The sequence below is a fragment of the Phascolarctos cinereus genome, unplaced genomic scaffold (genome assembly GCF_003287225.1).
Source record: "Phascolarctos cinereus isolate Bilbo 61053 unplaced genomic scaffold, phaCin_HiC Scaffold_3;HRSCAF=262, whole genome shotgun sequence".
NCBI classification, from domain to species: Eukaryota; Metazoa; Chordata; class Mammalia; order Diprotodontia; family Phascolarctidae; genus Phascolarctos; species Phascolarctos cinereus.
Window position 1 is genome coordinate 136978122 of NW_027555736.1, and position 19679 is coordinate 136997800.

Consider the following 19679-nt stretch of genomic DNA (forward strand, 5'->3'; position numbering starts at 1 on the left):
GATTCTCCTCTTATCTCTCTTACTGTCTATTTCTTTTGCTGACTTCTTTTTCTTCTTCTTCCCCCTAAATATAGGCATCCCCCAAAAGTCAGTCTTTGGATCTCTACTTTTTCTCTCTCTCAAAACATTCATTTTTCTCATCAGTTTAGCTAGCACTTTTATACTGATGATTCCTGAATCTCTATCTCTATCTGATCTCTCAAGTTACAGTCCAGACTAGTTCTGGGACTAGTAACCTATCCAGATGTCTGCTAAAGAAATGACTCCACATGTTTTCTCAGTAAAAATTCTTGAGAGGCCTAGGGGAAAAGATAACTAGAGTATAATGAGGCACTTGAAAAGATGGTGGGAAAGTATGGTTTTTATTATAGAAGTGTACAGCATACCCACTGACGGTTGTGAATTTTATATTGATGTGACTGGTAAATGGTTTTAAATTTGCGTTACATTATGAGCATGCTAAGTTTGTGAAGAATATTCCAATAACTCTTAGAAACTGGTACTAATTGCAAATACAAGTCATTGCCAACAGTGTCCAAAGGTAGGAACTGAGAAGTAGAACGAAAATAGGAAAGAGAGGACAATGTACAATGCTAAATTATGAATTAATAAAGTATAAAATAAACTCAAAGTTAATGTTTTATACTATAACCTTGTAAAATATACTAAATCATTGTAGCTAATTCAGTTCAATAAACACTTAATAAGCACATAACCTGAAAAAAAAGCACTTCACTAGAATTTTGATGCAGTTTGGAAGGATATGATACAATGAACTAATCTTTGGAGGTGAGATTCTTTTTTTGTAAGTAAGGAATGCCTATGTAAATACTTCTACATATTGTTTACTTTAAAGGTGTGCTTTTTAACATTTTTTTGTGTCATGGACCCCTTTGGTAGTCTGGTGAAGTCTATGGACCCCTTCCCAGATTTATATTTTTCTATATATAAAATTAAGTACATAGGATTACAAATGAAACTAATTATTTTGAAATACAATTAGCAAAATATTTTCAAAACAAATTCACAGATTCTGGGTTAAGAACTCCTGCTTTAGAGTGATCACATCAGAACAGATGCAGTGGTTACAAAGTAAGTAGAAAGACTTGTGATGTTCATTTAAAGTCCCAGACTGAGCAAGATTGTGCTCCCAAATGGTAAAACTGGGTTCTTAATAAGGCATATTAACTCTGACAAGCCACTTAAGGAATTAAACTTGTATATGTCCCTACCAATTTATTGAACTTAAATATGCAATACAAATTACATTAGAGTTTTCATTTCTAACTCTGCAGTTAGCAATATAAATGAAGTCAGCATTCTTTCCCACTTGCCTGGCATAAATATTTTTCTGGAGAAGAGTGAATGGCTATTTATGGTTGGTTGATTTAGGCAGCTGGCTGCTTCATGGGGAACTGGTTATAGGAATTGACCAATTTCCTCTGTGACTAGCAGCTGCCTACTCCCATTAGTTATATATAATATCTTCGTATGGCAACCAGTACGAACTTTTTAGCTAACTCTTACATAAGTAATCTCTGAGATTAGCAGCCAGAGTAGAATAAAATAAAAAATCCAGTTTTGTTTAACAAGACTTTTTTCCAGTGATATATTGCAAACTGTGTCTTAATCAGCACTTTTCTAAGGAGAAACCACATTGATGGGATCTGGGATCCATTAAAGTATACTATAAAAATGTATTTTTTATGTGAAGAGAATGTAGTAGCAAAATTATTTTAAACATTTAATAATTAAGGAAGTACATTACAGATATCCTATAACACTTTACTCAAAGTCCAAATTATAGGACCTCTTTATGGAGAGGTGTACCTAGCTAGTTTACAGTTATCTTTTCCTTATTTTAGGAGTTGAGTTTTTGTTCATTTAAGTCAGTAGTCTATTAATTACAAAGGCTTTCTAGTTTCCATTATTTTTACATTTCAAAAGGTAGTTTCCTACTACAGTCTTATATATGCAATTTGTTAAGATTTTTAACAGTTCTACATTATTCATTTCTAATAATGTTGGATTTAACTTTTCTCAGTGAAATAACTTGGACAAACAAATCAGTGATTTAAGACAATTTATAAAGATTTCAAAAGAGAAACACTACACATAGTATGCTAAATTTAAAAGTACAGGCTATTATATTTTTTAAAAATGCTACAAATATCTGGTTTGACGGTGTATCAGATATAGAAGAAAATAAAAGGCAGTATTTAAAAACCAATTTTATCCCATATGGATTTATAAAATCCTCATAAAGTGTAGTACAGAAGTCAATTCCAAATCACAATACATGAAATATTTTATTTATAAAAGTAAATCCCAAATCCTGGAAGCCGAAAAAGAGAAATTCAACTCTACAGTTTCAATAATTAGAAGCAAAGCTGTTGACCTTACACAAGGGGGCAGCATAGATCTCTACCCATGTGGCATTGATTTGTATAATTTCAGGAAGGTCTCCCCTGTTCCAAGCATCATCCCTAGTGGCATGCTGCTGTGCCAGAAGTTTTGCCACTGAAGGTTATTACTCTGGATCTTGAAAATATCGTGATAAAATGTGATTATCCAAGGAGCTGAAATAACTGAAGTCCTTATTAGCTAACACCTTAGCATTTAATTAGTTTAAAAGATTGTAGGTACAGGATAAATGCTTAGGGACAAGTCTACTGGAGTAACAGTCAAAAGTGACAATAGTAGAATGTCCAAGACATACATTGCCTACTTCACTTTTTGCCAAGGTCAGCCCTGACTATGCTTGCTTGCTCACAAGTTACTGGCCCCAGTTCAGTGATCCTTAAATATAAATTTTCATTTGAAGGGGGATGGGGGGGAGGGCAGGAAGGGTGAAAAGAGAAGTTTCTTGTGTTATGAAGTTATGTGTTAAGTCTTGTGTTAAGGAGTTATGAATTTTTTTAAAGCCAGTCTTTGAGTTTTATCTATAACTGCGAACCTACAATTACAAATAGGTAGGTATAATTAGAGGCTAGTGGTAATCCTATTATAGCAGTCAGTGAGAATTTAGTAAGCGCCTACTATATACCAGGCACTGTACTAAATTTAGGGGTAGAGCAGGGTGGGTATACAAAAAGAGGCTAGACTATCTCTGCCCTCAAGGAGCTCAAAATCTAAACGGAGAGACCACAAGCAAACAAACATGTACAAACAAGCTATATATAGGATTGTATGAAGAACACCTTAGTATTAGAGCCTTCATTTTCATTAACAAAAAAATTTAATTGTTATAAAATAAGGGTTTTAAAATTTGCTGTCATTTTTTACAATTTTTAAGCAAATATAATAGTTTCTCTATATCACTTAAAACATTCTCTAAATCAGGAATAGGCAACCTCAGTCACTGGTGCTTTGAATGACACCAAGGGGCAAATTCTAGATGCTTTCTACTACTTCCCAAATTATAATAATAGCTTACATTTACATAGTGCTTTTCAATTCACAAGGCATTTTCCTCACAACCCCAGCTGCCAGGTAGTGCAAGTATGATTTCCCACATTTTACTGGGAAGAAACCTGCAGTTCCTGGAAGTTAAGTGACTTTCCTATAGAATAGGGACTCAAATCTATGTCTTCTGACTTGTGGTCCACTGGGTTTTCCATTACATACACTTGATGCACATATTTTCCTCTTTCCATATCCTATCTCTTTTCACCTGTTTAACTTTTACTTTGTTCTGTTCCTTTCTAAGGAGCATGTGGCAGTGGTGTTCACATTTTTACTCTTTAACAATGCTAGTTGCTCATAGAAATAAGGACTTTGTTGTCTCTTGCACATTGATTAGCTAATTTTTCTTGGTTTATTGTAGTAATCTCTAAGGTGCCTCTCAGCTTTCACATTCTGTGATTTTCTGATTTTTAGTTTCATTTAGCTCTAATGTGCTTGAAAAACACAAATTTCATTAAGAGGTATCCTAAACTGAACTCTTTGTGGTTATAATGACCAAGCTTGGCTCATAAGAAAGAGATGTGAGAACACACCTCTCTCTCTTCTTTGCAGAAGTGGAGTTGGTTACCTAGGGTGAGGGAACATGCTTGTCTGAATCATTAGATTCAGTTAATGCTAGTTTTATTGAACTGCTTTTTTTCTCTTTCTTTTTTTATTTGTTATTAATGATGATTTTCTGGATGAGTGAACATATTAGAGATTGAAGGTGATATAAAAACAAAACATGTCAGGAAGTTTTCTTGAAGTATTATATCCCTGATTCAACAGAATATTGCTTTAAGCTTGGGGCATTAGTATTTTATTTAAAAATAAATGCAGGGGGCAGCTAGGTGACCCAGTGGATAGAGCACTGGCCCTAGATTCAGGAGGACCTGAGTTCAAATGTGACTTCAGACACATAACACTTACTAGCTGTGTGACCTTGGGCAAGTTACTTAATCCCATTGCCTAGCAAAAACAAATAAATAAATAAATAAATAAATGAAATGCAAAATTAGTCCCCAAAATTATGAACAAGTATTTCAGAAAGCACCTATCATTTAAAAAAAGTGCTTTAACACTCAGTTTCTGTGGAGGCTTTCTCTTGTTTAGCTTTCTGTGCTTCTGCTGTATTTCCAGATACAACTACTAGGTTAGTTACACTGCTAGCATGCCCAGGTCTGTCCAGTTTTTCCTGAATGGACTTGGCAGTCCGAGAATGAGCATTTAAACTTTTTGACCTTGCAGAAGGGAATCCGCAAGTTCGGTCTGGTTTCACAGACAGTAAGTTTTCTGTTGTAGTTGAAGTTCTGCCAATGACAGCTAGAGAAGAGCGAAAGGCTTTGGGAACAGCTTCTTTAACATCACTTTCATCTTCTGTGTCTGTCAAGTGCTCTTTTTGCTCCGCTTGCATTGCAGCTTCAGATACAGTTAAAGGGAAATCTGTACTACGAGAGCGACAAATTTTTTTTTCAACTTGATATTTCCATTCCGTAGTCCACTGTTCAACTGTCGTAGGGCACACTTGGTCCATTATTGAACTATAGTCTGTACTCCAGTTATTAACTCCACCAATTAGCTTTCTTTCATGAGAAAACACAAAGCTTCTAGACTTCATAGATGTCTTTAAAGTTTCATCAGGGTAGTAATGTGTTACTTTTGTTTTTTCTAATGGGTAAGAAATAGCTCCTTCTAACTTTGTCCTTTCTACTTTTAATTGAGTATTCTGAAAATCTGATCTGGCCTGTCCATTTATAACATCTGTTTGATTTAAGCCTTGGGAAACAGTTTCATAATTTTTTGAATTTCCTTGCTTTTCATCTTCTTCTGTTGAGATACCAATATTTGGACCAGAGTTTGGCAAAACATCCTGTACGTTGTCTAATGTGATTTTACAGCAATCTTGTGTTGTTGATGTATTTGTGTTGGATATCATACGAAGGCTTCCCGGACGTTCTGGTACCAGATGCGTCCTTGATTCCTGACCATCCTTCTCTTCCTTCAAACGAAATGAAAAAGTTTTTTTACGCAATCCAGGCCCAGGTGACAGAGGAATGACACCATCCTCATAGACTAACTCTTCTCCATTGAAATGGTATCGATACATGCTATAGCCATCAGAACTATTGACACTGCTTTGTCTTAGGAGAAAAGTTACATCACATTCTGAAGATGCCCTGGAGCGTGTTGGTACCAGTTCAGACTTATCAATTCCTGCAAGCTTTTCGAGAGCATTCACCATTCTACTTGATAGTTCTTCTAGTTGAGAGAGCCGAAGGTCCACAGTTTGTAGTGAAGCTTTCATAAAATTTTCTCTTTCATTTACTTCTTCTAATCTCATTGACATACTTTCAACTCTGTTGAATAGAAAATAATAGATTGAACATAATAAAAGTCTAAAGAAGAAGTAATATAATAATGAGATTTTCAAGCTTTTAAAAATCATGCAATACTAAGTAGTCTCCCTGGAAACTATATGTGTGTGTATATGGATACACATAGAGATATAAAACTGGCCAGTAATTATTCTAAGGTACAGATGTTAAATTGAAGGAAAAAAAGCCTAGCTTTGACCATGTTAATAAATCAATAAACATTTATTAATTGCCTACTAAATGCCAGGCACTATGCTAAACACTGAGTATGCAAAAATAGCCAGAAGATAGTCCCTGCCTTCAAGGACTTACAATCTAATAGACTGTGTCAGCAATTATAATTTTGATAGCAAAATAAAATATAATAAAATATAAATTACTTTGAAATTCAGAAGACTGGGGAAAAGGTACTTTCAATTAATCAAATTTATATGGCTACATTTTCTAATAAAATAATGAAACATTTAGTTAGTTAGCTGGGAAATAAGAGTTTCTTTAAATCATTCACTTTTGAATAGACCAGTATTGACTTAATGAGGTTATATTCTATAACAAAAGGGGATCAGAGTGTTTCACTGTTAATTGTTTTTCCTCTAGAACCACTGGTGATTGCCTATAGAATTCTAATATTCCATAGAGCATAGTTCAAACACCACAAACGAAAATCATATGAGATGGATTTAACTTCTTAATGAGCAAAGGAAATGTACAGTACAAATTGTTTCTGTTCTGTTCCTGTAGACCCCAGGGACCACCTCTGCTGGGACTGAGGTTTTTCAGTGGCCCCAGACTGAAGCCTTCAGGACAGGAAGAAGAGCTCAATTTTGGAAGGGAGCCAAAGTAAATAGTTTGGGAGGGGTAGGGATATGGTAGTTAGCTGGGGAACCAGTTCTGAAAGCAGAATTAAATATCCAGGTTGATGTAAGGAGTAGAGGGAAAGACATTGTTAGGTAGAAATGCTCAATACTAGGTTAACATTTGGGGAACTGAGTATTGCAGAGTTCACACCGCATACATTTTCTTATTCTACTTAATCATTTTTATGTCTAGCCACCTGAAACTGGATTCACCTTCCATCTTTCTCTTTATTAGATGCGTATAGAGATTCTTTGTAGGCAGCTGGAAATGCTGATTTAGAAGCGAGGCCAGGACTGAAGATATACCCATGCTGTCAAGAAGAAGATGAGAATATAGCAAAAGAGATGTAGAAAGAATGGTTTTAGAAAGAGGAGGGGAACTGGGGTAGTATAATGTCTGTGAAGCCAAGAGATGACAAATTACCCCATGAGGAGAAGGTATTCAACAGTGTCAAAAGCAGCAGAGATATCAAGGAGGATAAGTAATGGAAAAAGGCCACAAGATTTGGTGATTAAGAGATCAATGGTAATCTCATAGAAAGTAGTTTACCTAGACTGGTTGAGGCAGAAGCCAGATTGCATAGAGTTGATAAGAAAGTGGTTGGTGAGGTAGTGGAAGAATCATGTCTAGACATTTCATTCATAAAGAATGATGGAACCACCACATTTGGACCCTAAAATTATAGTCTGACGTGTGCTAATAGAGGTGATAGAGATGACGCTAAAGAGAACAAAGATAGAGAAAGTAAATGGATTGGATCAAGTATATATAGAGAGGAGAACTGTGCTGGAGATTGCTACAGCTATTCGTTTTTTGTTCTCAAAGAGGTGATGCCATGACATGTAAGTGAATTGGATTTCAGTGAGGGAGGGCTATATAAACTCACCAGCCTCACTTTCTCTTCCAGAGCCATCTGTATCCAGTGGCCAGATATAGAGCAGGATTACTGAAGATGGCCCAGGATGCAGTGGGGGACCTTGGCCTTTTCAAGCTGAGGTCTGTAACAGGTCAGTTTGACTGACACTTCAATTTGATTGAGGCAAGGCCTATTCAGTGATTAAGGCTTAACAAGAAATGAAGCAAAGACTAGCCTCTTTAAAACAAAAATTTAGATCTGGGAGGGGAAGATCCTCAGGGTTTCTGTCCAAAACAGAAACAAATGCTAGTGCTGAAAGTAATATAATTGTGAAATTGTGCAGGGACCTATGTACACAGTATCTGAAGGGGGGAAGATAGAAAAGGCATGGAAAAAAAAAATCAAGGACCTTATTATTACTCCCAAAAGGTACCAGAGACCATAAAACAAATATCAATCTATATTCCACTCTCTCATCCATGTAAAATCTTTATAAAAATCTAACAACAGAAATAACCCTGTTGAATGACCCTCTGATAAGAAACATCAAATTTGTCATTAAACAGGAGGATGTATGTTTGTCAAAGCCACTTTTATTGTGATGGAGGAAATTCAATGAGGGTTTGTCAAGTCTTTCAGATGCTACTGTTTTATGCTGATTGTATCAAGTCCCAAAGTATTATGCAAGATCTGTAATCATTGAAAGGAGCTGGGCTGTCCATCCACATGAGAAAGATTAAGTGGATAAAGAATGTCTGTTGCACAAAATTTAACTTGCATATGGTTGAAGACCTTATGGAGCTTGTCAAACCATATGTCTATCTAGAACAGACAATACAGAGAAACAATGAGTTGGGCCCTGAGTGCTAAAGGAGAATGATAGCTGGCTGGATTATTATCAGGAAATAACAAAGTTTTTCCCATGAAAGTTAAGACCCATCTTTTAAATGCTAATACTTCACTGGTGTCTCTCTATAGTTACAAGGCATAGAATACCACTGACTCCAAAGAACTAAAAATGAGTTATCATACAGAGGGTGTGATAAGTATGAGCAAGCTGCAACACATAACTAACAAGGATTTTGATGTCATCAAAGAACTGTATGACAGGAACAGAAAGCAGACAGGTAGTGTGGCAAAACTGAGAATAAGAGGTGGGCATCCTTATGGTGTTGAGAAAAAGTAAGAAAGATCTTTACCATGTTGTGTGCAGCCCTCCCACCACCATAGCAAACTTTTGAGAAAAAAAATGGATGAGTTGTATGGGGTAGATAAGGATAGATGGGTTACAAACTACATCTTTGGAAGAAATTGTAGATTCAATGAGATCACAGGTTCAGTTGAAAGGTTATTGGGATTTTTGTAGAAAAAAACCTGGATGACTAATTTCTGACATAATGTAAGGAAAAAAGTTTGCTTTTGCAGCAGGTTGTTCAACTCAAATAGTCCTCTCTCAGTTCTTCAATCACTTCATTCTTCCTAAGGAATATAAAACTTCATGTCTTTTTTCCCCAATAAAAAGAAGGAAATTTTTTCACCCTTCTCTTTAGAATAGGAATTGCACTGCCTCTCTTCTCTTTTTCTAATACTGAGAGATATTTGTTTGACTTAAATTTTCCTACTGTCACTGAAGTTATTTGTTTTATTTGTCTTTTCCAGGTTGCCCCAGAAATAGCTTTGGATTATATTCAGTGACTGATTTTACCTCTACTAACATCCTACTCCAATACTATTCCATGGAGGTTCTTATGCTTGAGGGGCATCACTTCTGGTATGATTCACAAACTGGGATAATAGGGAGCATAGGACCTGAGATGGACTGGTCCAAGACATACTTCAGTTAAGAGAGATCTATCACCAGAACGATAACAACCAGGGGTTAAAGTTTTTGGTCACAGCCACTCAAGACACAACATCTACCAAGGTATGTGTACCTGTGATTGGCCAGTGGAGGGAACATCCCCAGTGTGGGAGAACTAACTTTTTGTTTAGAGTCTGAAGCTCTGCTACTCCTGTGTGACCTTGAGCAAGTTACTTAACTTCTATGACTCTTTGTATCTTTATCTGTAGGGGGCTGCTGAGGTTTTTTCTACCTCTGAATCTATGATCCTATGAATGCAAGTACAGATCATTTGAATTATTAAAGTAACTAATTATTAATTGGTTAAATTGTTTAAAATTATTGAAATTATAAAAAATTATTAAAGTAAGTAGGTAGTTAGGTAGTACAGTAGATAGAGATCAGACCTAGAGTCAGGAAGACTCATCTTCCTGAGTTCAAATCTGGTCTCAGACATTTAGTGGCTGTGTGACCCTGGGCAAGCCACTCGACCCTGCCTCATTCCGCATCTATAAATGAGCTAGAAGGAAATGGCAAACCACTCTAGTATCTTTGCCAAGTAAACCCCAAATGGAGTCACGAAGAGTCAGACACAAATGAAAACTGACTGAACAACCACTGTTTTAAAGTAATAATGCCCCATATAATAGAACAGAACATTTGAACAGAAAATAAGCTTGTTTTCTCAAATCTGCTTTCCTCCCTTGGAGAAAAAGTCATATATTTAAAAAGTATACTGTGTATGTGTGTGGAGGAGGGGGTAAGGAGGGAAATGAACCTCAAATAAAACTGAAGTTATCTTTTGATTGTAGCTGTTTACATCATGATTTAATGACCTGTTTGTTTTTTTCAAAGACATAAATTCTGGATTAGTTGCTAAGTGTTGTACTAGTGTCAATGAGTCAGTCAACAAGCATTAATTAAGCACCTAGTATGTGTTAGGCACTATGCTAAAACACTGGGAATACAAAGAAAGGCTAAAACATTTGTAACATGTTTTTCTTCTCCTTTGATTTTACCTAGGTGAAATGAGCCTTTATCAGAGCCACATCTATCCAATTCCTAAAAATTTGAAGGGATATCAACCAAGTGGCCTTTCCTCTGAATCACAAGAGTGGTTTGAAGAGGATTTTCTTTCTTTCCCTCCCTTATAGTTGCATTGACTTCATAGCCTAAACTTCCCTCATCTAACCTAAGAGTTTTGAGAAAAGCATTAGGGAAATTTTTTTCTAACCACAAAACACATGATTTCCCATGTGGCAGTCCTTTAGAATAATTCCTGAGGTCTAGTCTTCCCCATTCTTTTAGATCAAAGGAAACCAGAAACAAATGAAAACTATGCACTTAACAATGAATTTAACTTTAAACTTCACTTAATTTATAAGTCGATTTCCACCCTCAGTTCCTTGTGTAGATCTTCTACTGAAATCCTTGGACAGAATGCCCCATAGTTGAATCTTGCAGAAGATGTTAAAGTATTATTTACACAATCCACTTCAAAGTAATAACCATTGCTTTTACTTTCTGACTTCCTAAAGTGATTCAATGATTAACAGGTTGAGCTCTGGATTTTTTCAATTTAAAAAAGGATATACCAACCATTCTGGAGAGCAGTTTGGAACTATGCCCAACGAACTATAAAACTGTGCATACCCTTTGATCCAGCAATACCACTGCTATATCCCAAAGACATCCAAAAAAAGGAAAAGGATCTATTTGTACAAAAATATTTAAAGAAGTCTTTTTATGGTGGCTAAGAATTGGAAATTGAAGGAATGCCCATCAGTTGAGGAATGGCTGAACAAATTGTGGTATATAATTGTAATGGAATATTATGGTGCTACAAGGAATGACAAAACAGGATGATTTCAGAAAAACCTGGAAGACTTAAATGAACTGATGCATAGTGAAATAAACAGAACTAGGAGAATGTTATACACAGCAACAGCAGTATTGTTCAGTGAAGAACTGTGAATGACAGCTATTCTCAACAATACAATGATCTAAGACAATTCCAAAGGACCAATGATGAAGCATACTATCCACCTCCAGGAAAAAAAACCGATACTGATTAAATACAGACTGGAGCATGCTATTTTTCACTTTTCTTTCTCATATTTTTTTTTCTTTATTCAAGTCTTGTACAAAATGATTAATATGGAAATGTTTTACATAATTGCACATGTATAACCTACATCTGCTTGCCATCTCAGGGAGGGGGAAAAAGAGGGTTGGACGGGAGGGAGAGAAAGAATTTGGAACTCAAAACTTTAAAGAAAAATGTTAAAGAAAAAAATTTAAAAGGATATAGTCTTATACCTTACTCAGGTCTGATAATATTTGGTTGTTATTTAATTTTACTTTTTCCCTTTAGTCCTTGAAGGTGAGAGATGTTAGCCTGGCTTTGCCAACTGAAATGAGCAGTCATATTTTAAAAGTCTTTAGAATCAATTTAACATTTTATATTTGATTTTAAAAAAACCTAAAGAATAATTTCCTATATTGAATTCTGTCACCTTCAGCATTAGATTTTTGATGAGTCCTCATAGGTTAAGGACTAAGCAGGTCTACCAACTCAATTTTGCATAAATCATTCATGATCTGTCACTGGTCAATAATTTTTTTTATCACCATCAAGGAAATGTGAGGTGTGAAATGACTAGAAAGTCTCCACAGTCTTTTGCCTATATCCTGACCCACCTTTCTTCCTGGTACTTAGTTTAAATGTGATATATCTAAACTTTTAAAGTGTTTTAACATTTAAAATATTTTCTATATTAAGGAATTTCAGAAAAACCTTCCATTTGAGTTACATTCAAGTATATTGGTATATAAAGCTATGATAATGTTTGTAGTAACTTCTAAGACTATATATAAACTAATAATTCAGTATTTTGATTTATATTTTCACTGTATCAGTTCTAAATTCATATTCTCATGGTAGGAACTACAGCATGTCTTTTGTATGTGTGTGAAGCTGAGAACTCTAGAGTCCTATAGTAAGCCTATTATTAAAACTTGTTTCATGTACAATCACCTTTTCATGTGCAATGATCTTAATTCACCTGCAAGGCATTCTATAAATTATATGGAAGCATTTCCTTAATGACAGGGCCAAATGTCAACATAAAATAACATATTAGTAGGACAACTAGGCCCAGATGATACCTGAAGAAATCCATGCTTTACGATCTCATGGCTTTGTGTACTTGAGGTCTAAGACTATTTCCACCCTGCAATTATGTACCAGATTTGTAGACAGTAATGTCTCATCCACTATAAAATATACAACTTGGCTATTTTTGTTTCTTTCCATTTCCTTATGCAGGACTTGCCTCTCCGATTCTATAATTGTAGTTTTCATTTGTTCAAAACTAAAGGAAGTCTAGTAGTTAAAAAAAAAGAAAGAAAAATTTTAAGCATTGAAACCAAAATACAACTTGAATTTCTTAACTTCTCCAATCCCCTTGAGAAAAATGATTATTAAATAACCAATTGTTAAATTGGGGATATCCAGAATTTTTTCCCTTCCTCATTTGGGATTTAGTTAGGCTTAATTCTCTGAAGGGCAGGGCTGGTGATGAGATGAAATCTGGAGTTGTTTCCCCACCCAACTAGAGAAACTCATAAAGAATTTAATCTAAGGTGAATTCTGTTCTACTCAGGCTTGAGTGGAGATAGATCCTTTATCTAGATTGCCCAAGACTGGGGGTGATCTAGACGTAAATGCCATAATCAAAGTCATATCTCCTAGCCCCTCATTAGAATAGGCCTACCTCTTATTGTAATATTCATTATTCTCATTAATTGTTAACCAATCAGAGTTGACTACACCCTCTGGAGCACCCATTCTTCAAAGGATATATAGGCGTTGAATGGGTTCCATGAGGTGTCTTTAGCATGCAAGAGTGCCACTGACCCTTTTTATTATCTACTAGGATGATAAAATGATTAATTATCCAGAAATTATGTCTTTCAAACTTTTTATATGTCATACCCTTTTACTTTGTTAGATAATACAGTTAATCCCTTCCACATTGTGACTTTCCCACATTGTGATTTTGATATATCACAGGTTGGCAGTTTTGCAGAAGCCACAGATGACACACAAAGGCCAGCAGACAATACAGAACAAGTTTAGAAACTCAGAAATGCATAAAATATATGTATAGTATTGTATGGTATTAACATATTCTGTCTTTTGATACCATACTACTTCAGACTTCTTCTCTGGTATGAAGGGAGGGCCAAAGAATTTTACATGGACTTTCCAGATAGCAGGGGTGTTGTGCCCCTAACCCGCAGGATGTGGAAGGGATAACTATATTAAATGGCAACTAAGAGAATCTTCATCCTGATTGCTTTTGATTTATTAGCAGCTTTTAAGATCAAACATTACAGATTGGTTTTAACCAGTTTTAATCTGAAATCCTTTTTCTGAGAGGAAACAAAAACAAGTTATCTTAGTAAATATTAATTCATTAAGAAAAGTGCTAAGGAGAGGGGAATGGGAGAGAGAGAACATGCACTTTTTTTTTGAGTGCTTAAATTACACTAATAATATCTGAAGTATATTTAGTGTTTTAAAGTTTACAAAATGATTCTTATTTGACTCTTACAACAACCCTGTGAAGTAGGTACTACAGGTGTCACTATTCCCATTTTACAGCTGAGGAAACAGGCTTAGAGAGATCAGGTACTTGAACATGCTCACATGGCTGGAAAATATGAGAAATAAGATTGAAAGACAATTCTTTGTTAACTCTTAGTCTTCAGTGTTCTGTTCACTATACTACTCTATCTGTTATTCATTCATTCATTCAACGATTTATTAATTAAATTCAATTAAATGTCTAGGCATTGGGGAAGATTTAAACAGGATCATTATCCTTAAGGAGGTTGCATTTTATAAAACAGATGAATAATACAAATTAGAATGTAGATCCGGTCCATAAATTGGAATATAAAATGCTATAATCTCAGATGAGGGAGCAATTGCTTATAAATAAAGCAAATGTCTTCTTTATACGTCACTTCAGTATTTGGCTACCAGTTTACCTCACCACTCCATTTGCTGCTTTTATCCTAGGCAATTTCAATATCTGTATTTACTGCTTTTCAGATTGTGACAACAGTCTTTTACTCATTGTCCCTACAGATGTCCATAGCATATGAGCTATGTACCTGTATGACAATATCTAACCTCTTCATTCTGGGGCCATAGTTCGTTCTCTCTCTCTCTCTCTCTCTCTCCCCCCCCCGGCTCTCTCTCTGGCGCTCTCTCTCTCTCTCTCTCTCTCTCTCTCTCTCTCTTCTCTCTCTCTCTCTCCCCCCCCCGGCTCTCTCTCTGCACTCTCTCTCTCTCTCTCGCTCTCTCTCTCTCTCTCTCTCTCTCTCTCTCTCTCTCTTTTTCTTTCTTCCTCTCCTCTCCTCTCTCTCTTCTCTCTCCTCTCTCTCTCTCTCTGTCTCTCTCTCTCTGTCTCTCTCTCTGTCTCTCTGTCTCTCTCTCTGTCTCTCTGTCTCTCTGTCTCTCTCTCTGTCTCTCTCTCTCTCTCTCTTCTCTCTGTCTCTCTCTCTCTCTCTCTCTCTCTCTCTCTCTCTCTCTCTCTCTCTCTCTCTCTCTCTCTCTCTGTCTCATATCTTGAACTTGAAAGGCTTCCCTGCTTCCCCACCACAAAGTACTCGCCTTCTATTCTTTGCACTCTACCACAGCCACAGAATTAAAACCTGCCCAATCTAGCTAAGCTTCACTTGACTCATTGCCCAACATGGGACTCCACTGTTACCTACTAAATTGAAGCCGCCACTAACAACTTAAAAGTCTTTACTCTTTTAATTTTTACCTATAACTGTTACACCAACACATAGCTCCCATAGGCCATATCCGTTTATGCTCTCAAGCTGAAAGATATAACTGCATAAAGTCATGAAACCATACTGACATGGCTAATAGATTCATGCTATTATTCATTCCTTGTCAATTTCTGGAACACCCCACAATAACTATTTCAAACCTTCCAAATTTTATTTAAGCCTCACTTTCCTCTCCTGTCACCTGGGCTTCTCTGGGCATGGCCAGCTCTGTTAGCATGGAGATCCGTGATGAGTCTTTGGAGCATGCTCATTTTACCTAACATTGAGCCTACTTCATCTCCTATGATGTAGGTGGGATTAGCTTCCTTTGATTGGCTGCCTGTGTCTTTAAAGCTGGTGAGACTGAGTTCTTCTCTTTCTGCTGCTCTCTTATCAGCTGTGTTCAGACAATGAAGATCATAATTCACACACAGCGTGGGCGCCTTGAATTGAACCAGAGAAAGGAAAGGATTTTCCTTCCCCTGCTCCCTCTCTTTTACATTCCCTACCCCCTGAGAAATGGGTCTAGGGATATTTGTTTCTGTGGCATGCTGTTTATCCTTCTCAGTTTCAGATGCTAGAGGTGATCCCTATCGAATTGAGAGTTCAAGCCATGATGACTTAAGATGGGCCAGCTTTGAATCCCTAAGAAGCCGGGGGTCTGGGACTCAACTTGGACTTGGAATTGGAACTATGATCTGTAAAATTAGATCTACAATATGAATCTAAGCATCTTTCTTTCTCCAGAGACTGAGATGTGAAGGGGGAAGGAAGATTATGCCTTCCACATGTTGGGGAAGTAAGTTTGTAGGTTTGTGATTATATTGTTTTGGAGAAAATATTTCTGTGTAAAAGCTAATTTGTCAGTTAGTAGTTAATGGAACGGAGGTATAGGAGACCATCTCCTACATATGGAAGAATGCCATCAGTTGGGGTTGTAAAGAGCCTAGATACCTCCAGATCCCATTAAGGGTACTAGAGAACCCTGAAGGGGTGAAATGGTGAAATCTAATCTAGCCTTCCAGGCAGTGGGGATCAGAGTGGTCCATGTTACCTACATTTTTTTACTTCTTCTACCTGTCCCCTCTCCCCAGCCATTGATTTGGCCCCTTTCTGGAGAAGACTAAGGCCATGAAGCATGGATTCTCTCTCCTCTCTAAAAATGTCTCTACACAACTTTTCATCTTGCCCTTTTTCAAAGGAAGAAATGTTTTCTCCAAAGTTAACCATGCCCTTGTTCCCATTATTTTCTCCAAGACTTTGCTCCTTAAATTATAGCCTCTCTCCAGTGTCTTGAATTTTTTACTCTCCACTGGCTCCAGTGCTATGCTATATATACATATTATACATACATATTACATATACATATTATATATACACACACATATATAGATAATACATACATATGCACATTTATTTTCATATATAATTTTTCAATCATATATATACAGACATACAAGTACACACATTATATATATATACACACAAATTTACATATATACACACACATAAACACACATGCACACACACACACATGTATATATATACACACACACACACATATATACTATATGACAAATCCTTCATGTGACCTTATTTCTTCCTCTAGTTAGCATCCTATATTTCTTTTCCCTGTTATGGTTCCCTGTGCCAGTTTCCCTGCTTTTGTTCTGATCAGGGAGCTAGAGCTCAGAGGAAAATCTCCAATGAAAAGGAATCCAAGACCCCTGAGGAATCAGTTCACACCAACCTTCATTTAAGCCCCCAATCTCCCCAGAGTTGAAGGCCTTGCTATCAGATATAGGCACCAAGGATTTTGGAACAGATAAGGGAGATTAGGAACTTCGTGGAGATTAGGAAGTGATCTTGGGCTTTTTCAGGCCCACAGGGGCCTGCCCTGGTGAAAGAATATCGAGGAAGAAGTTGGAGAAGATCTGTGGCACAGCATTTGCTTCGGATCTTCCCCCTGTTGATGCTAGGATCCTAGACTAAGCTTGTCCTTTGAGCTTCACTGTTGGCAAGAAGATTGACTCTACTCATTAAAGCCATTCCTGCCACTGTACTCTTTCTTGACTCCAGTTTATCTGCCAAGTCTTCTATTTAAGTTCTGTCTAAAACTGGTTGCTGACTTCCTGTCCACACTTCCAGTCAGCAGCCCTCTGCTAAAACAGTATTCAATGGGTCCCTCACCTATGGATTTCCTTTATTTCACCCAAGACCCAACAGTTCCTTTCCATTTCCATCTCTTAAATTAGTAGGTCCACAACTACTGCCTCTTTTGTTTTGCTACCTACTTTCTTTTCATCACCCTGCAATATGGTTTTTGTTCCCTCCTCTCTACTAAGCCTTCATTTTTGAAAATAAGACCTTATTCTTGAACTGTGAAGTATTTTACACTATTAACCAACCTTCCCTTCAGGATTTTGCCTTCCTTGTTTTCCATGAGGCTGTCTATGTTATCCTAGCTCTACACCTAAATCTCCGACAAAATTCTTCATTTCCTTCAAGAGTTGATTTTCTTCCTCCCATCACATATATTTGTGTATTTTCTAAGATTGAATCCTTGACTTTGCCTTTCTCTTTCTATACTCTAACCATTGGAGAACTCATCCATTAGGAGGTATAGCAAAAAAGAAGAATTTGGAGGTGGAAAACCAGGGTTCAAATTTCAGTAGATGACACATAAGGTCCCTTCTAGCTCTAAACCTATGAAGCAATCTCATAACTTCAATTATCACTTTTAAGCACATGATTTGAAAATCTGTATCTGACCTTTCCCCCAAGCTCTAGTTCAGCATTTCTTCTTAATGTCCATTCTTACTTGTGTGTTACTGTTATTGCCTTAATTTAACATGATGTCTAAAACTAAACTTCTCATCTTCCTTCAACACTCTCTTCCCCACAACAGTTCTTCTCCCATCTTACCAGTCACCTCAGGTAGAAACCTGAGAATCATCTTTGAACTCTCTCCCTTGTTGCAGTATCCAATCAGTCACTAAGTTCTTTCAGTTCTTGAGAATATCTCTTATCCCATAAACTGTTTTCCTTTCCTACTATTGCCACACCCTGTTCAGATCCTTATGACCTCATTTCTGGATTATTTCAATAGTGTGGTCTTTCACACAAGTCTCCCTGTCTTTCAATACAGCTCTTATCCTATTGTCCAATTCAGTGTTTCATGGATTCACAAATTCTTCAGTTTTATCTCACACAAATCATTGCATAAGCCATGCATTTAGGGTTAGAGTCGGAGTCAGAGGCACACATTTATGGTTAGTGTTAGAAATGGAGGTATTTAAGGTTAGAGTCAGAGACATTTAGGATTAGGGTCCTGTGACTCTAACCCTAAATTGGTTTACTCACTCTTTTTCTGTGCATACTTCATGTTTTCCTACCTCCACGCTTTTGATGAGTCCATTCCTTAAAATCTCCTCATCCTCTTCTTTTCTTTTCCACATCCTACTCCCCTTTGAAGCTCCAGCTCAAATAGCATATACTTTGTAAAGCTTTCCCTGACCACCCGTAGACTTCCTTTGAAATTCTATAAGACTTATTGTCTATACCATTCATTTGGCAATTAATCATGTACAACATGTGTTAAGAAAATGTTAAGATTTTGTATTGTTAGTTTCTCATAAATTTATATTTTATCTTCTCAGTGAGACTATAACCGTCTTTAGAGTGGGGACCAGAGTTTATACTTCTTTGTGTCTCCACGGTACATGTTAGAAACCCAAGAAACACTCAATTAAGTGGTTTTTTATTTGATTAGATTCTTCTCCCCTTATTTTCTCCATCTTTCTCCTTCTTTTGTCTTCTACTTCCTTCCCTCATGCTCCTCCTAAAATTTTGAATTGCTCTTTCCTTTTCTTCAAAGCCAAAATTAGTTTTAAGGTGTAAGAGGTAGTTTATGTTTACCTCTGGTATAAGAAAACCACTTCTGTCCTTTTTTTTTTTAAAGTCTCCCTTATCTCAATTAAGATCTATGATTTAAGAGAACCATTGGCTTTATCCTGTCTGTCTAATGTGTCATGAAGAGAAAAATGAAGTATTTTAAGCTGCAACAAATGCCAAGTGATTGTTAATTGCACATGTTAGGGATTTATCTTGTAACTATAATGTCTAGGGTTTCAGGTGAAACTAAATTGGGTAAGTTTAAATCTGAAGTATATAGTGATGATACATAGAACTGGCATAGTTTTAGCTGTCCTATTTATAAAAAGAAATAAAAACAATTTGCCACTGAGATTCTAATACCTGAAGTTCTTTGGGATCTATAGCTTCCTTTCAAATCGCAAGCAAAAATTATGATTAATATTGATTTGTTCCATTATTGATGAACACTAAACTTGTGCCATTTTTCCTATACCAATGTGCCTAGAACAATGATTTTTTTTTACATAGTAAATACTTTTTGATTAATTGATTCCTTAAAGTACTCTGTTCTTTGGAA

General features: G+C 36.4%; 1 protein-coding gene and 1 long non-coding RNA gene across 2 annotated transcripts in view; one reads left to right on the forward strand and one right to left on the reverse strand.

Annotated features, from left to right (window-relative positions):
- Window positions 1–4519: 4519 nt before the first annotated feature.
- TRPM1 (transient receptor potential cation channel subfamily M member 1) overlaps window positions 4520–19679 on the reverse strand; it is a 184133-nt gene continuing 168973 nt past the window's right edge. The window contains exon 28 of the mRNA XM_078151622.1: window positions 4520–5801. Coding sequence (XP_078007748.1) covers window positions 4520–5801 — 1282 coding nt within the window. The remainder of the gene's footprint in view (window positions 5802–19679) is intronic.
- LOC110195738 (uncharacterized) lies at window positions 6132–12409 on the forward strand. Its single transcript, XR_013485322.1, has 3 exons — window positions 6132–6659; window positions 7585–7684; window positions 9193–12409. It is a non-coding gene; the product is annotated as an uncharacterized LOC110195738 (long non-coding RNA).